Source organism: Sinocyclocheilus rhinocerous, unplaced genomic scaffold, assembly GCF_001515625.1.
Source record: "Sinocyclocheilus rhinocerous isolate Xijiao unplaced genomic scaffold, SAMN03320098_v1.1 scaffold635, whole genome shotgun sequence".
Classification (NCBI taxonomy): Eukaryota; Metazoa; Chordata; class Actinopteri; order Cypriniformes; family Cyprinidae; genus Sinocyclocheilus; species Sinocyclocheilus rhinocerous.
In genome coordinates, this window is record NW_015659702.1 from 186,244 (window position 1) to 194,523 (window position 8,280).

Sequence of the window (8,280 nt, forward strand, 5' to 3'; positions counted from 1 at the left end):
ATTCCACCCAAAAGGTGGGTGTGGATAGGAACTATCAAAAGTCCCTAACTCAGACTAATCGCGGCTCAAAACCCTTCTTCTTGAGACGGACACTCTCCAAGACTCCTCAAAACTCTCCTCTTGAGTTTGATTTTCCGGCAGTTTTTAGCTTCAAGTAATTCGCTGTGAAACCATTGATTCGCTGTGGACTTTACTATCTTCAGAAGAACCAGAGGAAAACCTCCAGCTCACTCCTAAAAGAACTCATCAAGAACCTCCTTTGTCTTAAGGCATCAGGACTCTTGTTCAGCAACAAAGCCAATGCAAGTAACCGTTTACAACTATTTAGATGCGTGTTTAAGTTTGAGCCCCTTTTTAAGGTGATTTTTGATTCTCTGATGATTCTCATTAGGTTGTGGTTAATTGATGTGAAATACTGCCATTCTTTTGCTCTTCTCTCTCTTTTCGTTACTCTCCTTCATTCTGTATATATGTGTTTTGCTTAATTTAGTTGTATGTTAGCTATAGTTTCATGTATTAAATCCCTTATATTCACAATTGATTGTCTCTGTGTGCTGCTCACAATTCGGAGTCACTGAATGTTGATCCTTGCTTCATGCTAAGTGACTGCTAGTACTGCATAAAGTGGAAAAACTATTCTTCCTTGGCCAGGAAAATAATCTTTCCTAGAATTGATAAATGATTATATTGTCTGCTCGGTGGACGGACAGATCAAATAATTGTAATATTGATTCTGCTACAATTAATTCTAAGATTGAATCTAAATATTCATTATTAATTATAACCATTTATAATTAATCATAAATATTCCCTTTTGAGCTAATTTGCTACACCTCAAAACAGTGATTGCTTCTTATGTTGGTGATCAACATCAGCTATGGGACAAGTGGATTCAAGAGTTCTGTTATTCACTTAACACCGCATGGCATGAGAGCACAGGTTTTACTCCTGCAGAAGTTGCATTGGGATGGAAATTGAAAGAAAGAGCCATTCACAAACCACCTGATCCAGACGACCTTACCTACTCACTTATCGACAGACAACAACAACTTATCAACTTGGTCAGAGCTAATGTTGAACGAGCTAAGGAGAAACAGAAAAGATATTATGATCAACGCCGTAAACCAGTTCAGTTTCAGGTGGGAGATGTGGTTTGAGTCCGGACCCATCCTCTTTCCAGAGCTGACAAAAGTGTATATGACTAAGTTGGTAGCGAAATGGAAGGGTCCTGCCAAGGTGGTAAAAATACTTGGGTACGTCAATTGTTCTCTAAGTTACTTTGATGCCTCTGATGTTGTGGAAACTGTGTATGTACAAAATTTGAAGCCGTGTTATGGTTATAGTCAGCCTCTTTCTGAGGGGAGGGGTGTGTAACAGTCTTGGCCTGTCACAGTATTTCCTTTTTCATATGTAAAGTTACTACCTGTCACTAGGGGGAGTATGGTGCTGGGGGCTTTAGTATAACTGTGATGTAATGATAGAAGAAGTCAGATTGAACACTTCTTGCGCCAGTGTAAAAAAAAATAATTTCTTTCTTTCTTATTAATGGGGTGGGGTGGGGGTGTTAGAAAATGTTAAGAGATAGAGGAAATGTTTCTGATCCAAGCTACCTGATGATGGTAGTAATGCACTGTTAAGTGCGGTTGCCAGTAAAAGAAAGAAGAAGAAGAAGACGTCAGATTGTTTGGTGCTAGCAGCATGGCTCATGGTTCTTACTGAGAATCTAAAGGATTTTCTGCTCAGTTAATAAGGACTCTTTAGTCTTTGCTATCTATACCCAAGGAGGGTTATTCACCAAAGGAGGTTTAACCTCAGCACTTCATACTCCCATCCTGTTTGGGATGCTTCTTTGGTCGATGTTCTAGGACTAATGGATGATTGTACCCTGGGTATTTGATGGATTGTGATGGACTAACTTTATCTACACCAGCTCAACGCATTTCAACATTTTTTTATCTTCATTTATCTGCAACATCAAGGATTTACAATGTAGGTGGACTAATCAGATAAGACAATTTTTGTTTTTCTCTTATGTGCAAGTGTATTGAATATGTGATGTTCTTCACATCTGATTTTTGTGTGTTTATGTGTGAATGCATACCTTGTGTCCAGTGTTGGGCAGTAACTAGTTACTAGTAACTTAGTTACTGTAATAATATTACTTTTTGCAGTAACTATTAGTGTAACTAATTACTAATAAGATTTCAGTAATAATATTACAGTTACCATCCATAAAACAGCCTAGTTACTTAGTTACTTTTGATGCCTCAACCCCGCTGATTTAAAATCCAACAATCAAATAATTCCTAGATTTATTTTCATAATTTGCATGACTCGCACATGCATGTGATGTCCTCAGTGCAGCAGACCAGCTTGGAATATGGAAAAGCTTACATTCAGCAGATAGAAATATTGCATTATATTGATTTTGTCAGGAAAAAAGATGATCTGAACACTGTGTAAGTTGTGGCTTTACTTTACTCTGGCATTACATCTCACACACATCCCTCTGATCAGCATGTGGTACATTATATAATTAAAAATCTTTTTGGAATCTTTTTGGCAGTTTCTTACAAACTTATGTGATTTGATAAAATACATAATGAACGCTTCAAGCTACACATGACAATTAATGAGTTTAATACAACATTTCTACTTGAATGTCCCTATCAATTACTATTGAGTGTTTGTAATAACTTCTGATTCGTTGGGCTATACTGTATATGACTTGTTTATGGAATTATACATTCCTTTTTTGCATCTATTATTTGTCTTATTGTTTGAATTTACACAGATCCAATTCTAACTTTGCCGGTGGTTCCCTCCCTTATATTAATTATGTGGCAGGTAGTTTGGGTTTAAAATTCCAGGAGATTTGTTACAGATTTATCTCATCCACCTGCAATTAATTAGAATTTATTTTTTTAGGGATGCACAAAATGTATGACGACTGAAATTATTCGGCCGAAAATGCAAATAAGCAAAAAGACCAAATAAATTCTACCGAACAATGACATTTTTGGTGATGCAATCAAATATCAACCAGTATAGAGTGAGAGGCGTGCACGCTTTATAATGCAGCAAACATGTCAGCAGTGTGGAAGCATTTAAAACTGCCCGAGAAAGATGCAAAAATCATTAAAAGCACTGACAACGAGAGATTGTACTGCATAGCCTGTCTTCCATGAGAAGAGGAAGGGGTGGTTGTTGCTGAAATCGCAAAATTTCCTTAAACAATTAGTAAATAAACTGCAGAATGTTGTTTTGTAATACACACACCAATTGCTTGTATTCTGATTCCTTCTATCTGCTTGTTAGCCAGGGTTTAAAGGGGTCATATGATGCGATTTAAATTTTTCCTTTCTCTGAAAATCTGCGCTGAGTTACTGAGTTAAAAAGAAGCAGTGAGATCTTCCTGCGGGTTTCCACCAAAATAAAAGCTGAGAAAAAGCAAGAACTCCATCAACATTCATAAATGTTAGTATTGTAATTTTACTGTTTCTTCTGTAAAATAAAATAAAAAAACTAAGACAATAATAATGATAATAATAATTGTAACAGCTCTATTAATACATTTATTATAACATTCAGACATAGTGTTCAAATTGGGATTTGTAATATTTTCTAATGTTTTAAAAGACGTATTTTCTACTCAGCAAGGCTGCATTTATTTGTACAGTAAAAAACAATACAAAAACAGTAATATTGTGCAATATTATTACAATTTTAAATAACATTTTGTATGTGAAAATATAGTAAAATATAATTGATTGGTGTAATGTCAAAGCTGAATTTTCAGCATCATTACTCCAGTCTGCAGTGTCCCTGGACCTTTCAGAAATCATTCTAATATGCTGATTTGCAGTTCAGAGTGTCCAGTTTTCCTTTTTTGTCTTTAGCCAATCACATGCCTGATTCAAGAAGGGGATCTCAAAAATGGCCTTTTTTCTTTTTACTAACTTATTAATTTTAAGTTAAATTGTGCTGTGTTGGTATAATGTCTGCTAGAATGTTAAAACATGTTCAGTGTTAAATAAGTATACTTAAAATTATGATTTTTGTAATGGACTTTTTATTTGAAAGCAAGACAAAACAGTAAAAAAAAAAAATTTAAAAAAAATGCACATTTTAGCTATTTAATTTATGCAATAGTGAAAAAATGGGCAAAATACACGGGAGTAAAAAAACGCAAAAAAAAGGTGTTCGTAATTTGGCCCAGTGTATCATTTTGTTCGGCTTCAGTCAAGAATCTTCATTTAGGTGCTTCGCTATTTTTATTGTTTTTGTTTATTTTACCCGACCCGTGGATATATCCATGCATCACTAGTTAGGGGTTTGTTTCAAAATTGTGTAAACAACCAGCTCTGTGATTGACATAACCAATGATATCTTTAGAACTGGCCGTGGGGAGGGTTTTGCATTAAGCTGGTTTGGGGGAAAAATCTATTCTTTTTTTCTTTTTTCCCCCTTCATGCTGTACTTCTATTTGTCAGGGAAATTACACAAGTCTTAAAATTTTGAAATGTTACTGTGTACATTGATATCACAAGAGAATCTCTAGCAAGAACTATTTTCAGTCCACTGTGTTCTATTTTCTTTTAATTTCCACTAACTATTTGGGAAAAAAAAAAACTGTGCTCTTGTCGTACTCTCCTGATTTAATGCACATATCCCATAAATAATTTACTGGAATGCACTAAGAATCCCTTGTTTATTAGTATATTATGATCATATATAGGACATTACCTTCAGGAGGAAGAGTGTAGCGAGCATACTCTGGGAAATAATCTTCAAGTTTGGATTTTCCTGCCAGTATCTTTTCTGCCAGCATGTCCTGTTTGTTCAGGAATAAGATCACTGAGATGGTCCTTAAAAACCTGTATGAAAACACACAAAGTGAGACATGCCTTTATATTTCTATATCTGCTGACATTTCTTTTTAAAGATGTCCAGCTGCAGCTTTGAGCCATTCTTGATATGCCACTTTAAAGGGATAGTTCACCCAAAAATGAAAATTACCCCATGATTATGACCCTCAAGCCATCCTAGGTGACTTTCTTCTTTCAGACGAATACAGTCAGAGTTATATTAAAAAATGGCTGTTGAGATTCAATAGTCCAATAGAAGTCCAATAAACTGCATCCATCATAAAAAGACCTGCACACGGCTCTGAAGGGTTAATCCTCTGCAAAAATAACTAAAAATAAACATTTTTAATCATACAGATAAGAATAAGGTATCGTTTGAAACTGCAAAGGGTCTACGTTTATATGTGAATAATCATAATAACAACAAAACAATGTGATTTTGTAAAATAAAGAGAAAAAAAACAGGGTGCACTCTCTCGGGTCTCAGTCTCTGTCATCTTTTTTCACAGACACATAAATAAAACAACCTGAACCTCAGCGAATACTTACCTCACATACATGAGAAATATATGTATAGAAAGCTTGAAATATCTTTTAAATGAAGTAAGTCACGTCAAAAACAAATATTTTCTGATAAAGTAATCCGTATGAAACCAACATGAGGTACAGTTTTTCCCGTCTGAGTTCATTATAGGTAATGTGATCACGCCCACGAGCGGCTCCACTTTTCAAATTATGAACATCCACGTGAGATGCGCAGACATGTAAACACCCACATCACCTCCGTAAACAAAGCATGATGTTTCAAGTTCATCTCGGCTACTTTTTGTTTTTGAAAGAAGACGCGCTGAGAGGAATAACCCAGAATTTACCTCAGAAGAAGAACACGATTCGACGCGCGGCTTGATCCAGTGGAGGAGATCATTCTGATGAGTAAGATTACTTGCGTTGTTGTTGTGTTATTGTTATTCTGATGTAACTTGTACACATTTTACTAGATAGACTTTTCCCAGACTATAATTCCTGACTACATGTATGAAATCAAGTGAAACATTTTGAAATGTGTCATTTCATTGCAGCTAAATGTCTCACAACGCCAGGATGTTTTTTAATGTTCTATAAAATATAAAACCACAAGATATAAAAGTGGTATGAGTGTTTGCACTGTATGAATTACACTCTATGAATGGTAGAGTATAAGAATGTTTGGCACAAAGGTGTGTTACTGTTCAAGTCTACGTTCAAGTCTACGTGTTTAGATCAGTATGTTCAATCACGTGTCCTTGACCTTCACTTTGTATGGTTTTTATTATACTGTGTTGTTAATAAAATAAAAATAATCAAACCCCCATTATTTTACTCTCCTCACATTCTTTGTTACCTGCCTCACAGACACATTACTGACTGATGGTCCATTAGGGGCCTTTTGTCTCTCAGGTGTGAATCACTAAATTCATGGCCATTGTCACTCCCTCGTATATGGCCTTTCTAACACAAATCATGTCTCACAAAAGTTAAATCGATATACAGGTGCATCTCAATAAATTAGAATGTTGTGGAAAAATTCATTTATTTCAGTAATTCAACTCAAATTGTGAAACTCGTGTATTAAATAAATTCAATTATTTTAATTGTGATGATTTTGGCTCACATTTAACAAAAACCCACCAAGTTGGATAGCAGGATGATTTTCACATCATTTTGTAGCAAGAACTCTAGTCTACCACACCCAGTTCCCAAAAGTCTTGTGAACAAATGTTCTGTATGTGTTTTATGGTCTTATTTTAGTGACTTAAAAATGTTGGTTCCTTTCAGTCGGTCACTCTCGACGTCACGTCGGATGACCGACGAATTGGGATCTCGCTTAGAGAGACCAATCTACTTCGAGTGTAAACTAAACGAGCCAATGCACATTGCATTGGCTCGTTTAGTTTACACTCGAAGTAGATTGGTCTCTCTAAGCGAGATCCCAATTCGTCGGTCATCCGACGTGACGTCTCCGTTCCCTCCTTCAGGGAACGAGGGTTACCATACGTAACCGAGACGTTTTTCACTAACCATGCATAAACATTGTTTTCTCAAAAACACAAACAATGTACATACTGCTCACATATTATCTTAGCCCAGATCGTGCTGATTACAGTGTAATCAGACTTTAGCCATTAATATGTTTTTAAGATATTGAAAAAAAAATACTAATGTCAGGGCATGTCAAAACTTCTTCAGGGCCCCAAAAAACTCCCAGACCCCGGAGGGTTAATAAAGACTTCCTGAAGTGAATCGATGTGGGCTCCGGGGGGTGAACAAAGGCCTCCTGTAGCGAATCGATGCGTTTTTGTAAGAAAAATATCCAAATTGAAAACTTTATAAACTTTTATAAACCATAATCTCTAGCTAACTGTCATATGCGTGTTATAGTTGCATTCCAGTGGATGACATAGTACATAGGCGTATTCTCCGGTGAGAAAATGCTAGTCTTGCAAGAACCAAAGCTGCATCCGTAATCACTCACTTGTTCACTCATTCACTAATCACTATACAGTATATAGCAGCTGACTGAACTATATAAGAAAGGAGTGACATATACACTGCACATCAGAGAGCTGGAGCTGTCGCAGAAATATCTTCATCATATGTACTTTTATATTACATGTACCTTATTTTAGAAAATAATATTAATAACAATAACACTCACAATGATATTGTATCATTGTGAGTGTTATTGTTATTAATATCTCTGTACCAGCTTTGTGGTTTCATTGATGGTATATTATTAGGCCTAACTTGTTTTGTAATGCTTAAAGTGTTAGTTCACCCTAAAATGAAAATTAGGCTGTGTTTTACTCACCCCAGAGCCATCCAAGGTGTATATGACTTTCTTCTTTCAGACGAATCCAGTCGGAGTTATATTAAAAATAGTCTTTGATCTTTCAAGCTGTTTAATGCCACTCAGCGGGTGTTGCATGCATCAGTCCAAAAGAAGTTAAATAAAAAGCGCCCATCCATTAAAAAAAGCATCTCACACGGCTCCGGGGGGTGAACAAAGGCCTCCTGTAGCGAATCGATGAATTTTTGTAAGAAAAATATCCATATTCAAAACGCAATAATTACTTGAATCTAGCTTGCGCTCACTGTTGTAAACGGAAGCAGTTCCGGGCGGATGACGTATGAGGTCGGCTTTGCGCATGCGCCGCTCAGAAGTGACGCACGCGGAAACGCAGCAGAGAGATCAAAGCAAAACAACGGTCACTAATTAGAAGTACAAAACGAGGAGAAGAATGTCGGAGGATTTCGATATAAGCCAAGAGGAGACTGGTGTTCCTTTGCTAAAGTAAGGAAACTTTGCTTCCTTTGATCCTGTAAACAAACGTTGGTTTTCACGAGACTCACCGGCGCATGCGCAACGCTGACC

The 8,280-nt window shown here is 36.3% G+C and overlaps 1 protein-coding gene across 2 annotated transcripts in view; it reads right to left on the reverse strand.

The window, feature by feature from the left end:
* Window positions 1–8,280, reverse strand: part of LOC107724038 (guanine nucleotide-binding protein G(olf) subunit alpha-like) — a 117,017-nt gene that overhangs the window by 63,310 nt on the left and 45,427 nt on the right. For both annotated transcript variants that reach the window (XM_016532816.1, XM_016532817.1), the window contains exon 2: window positions 4,747–4,877. In XM_016532816.1, coding sequence (XP_016388302.1) covers window positions 4,747–4,877 — 131 coding nt within the window. The remainder of the gene's footprint in view (window positions 1–4,746; window positions 4,878–8,280) is intronic.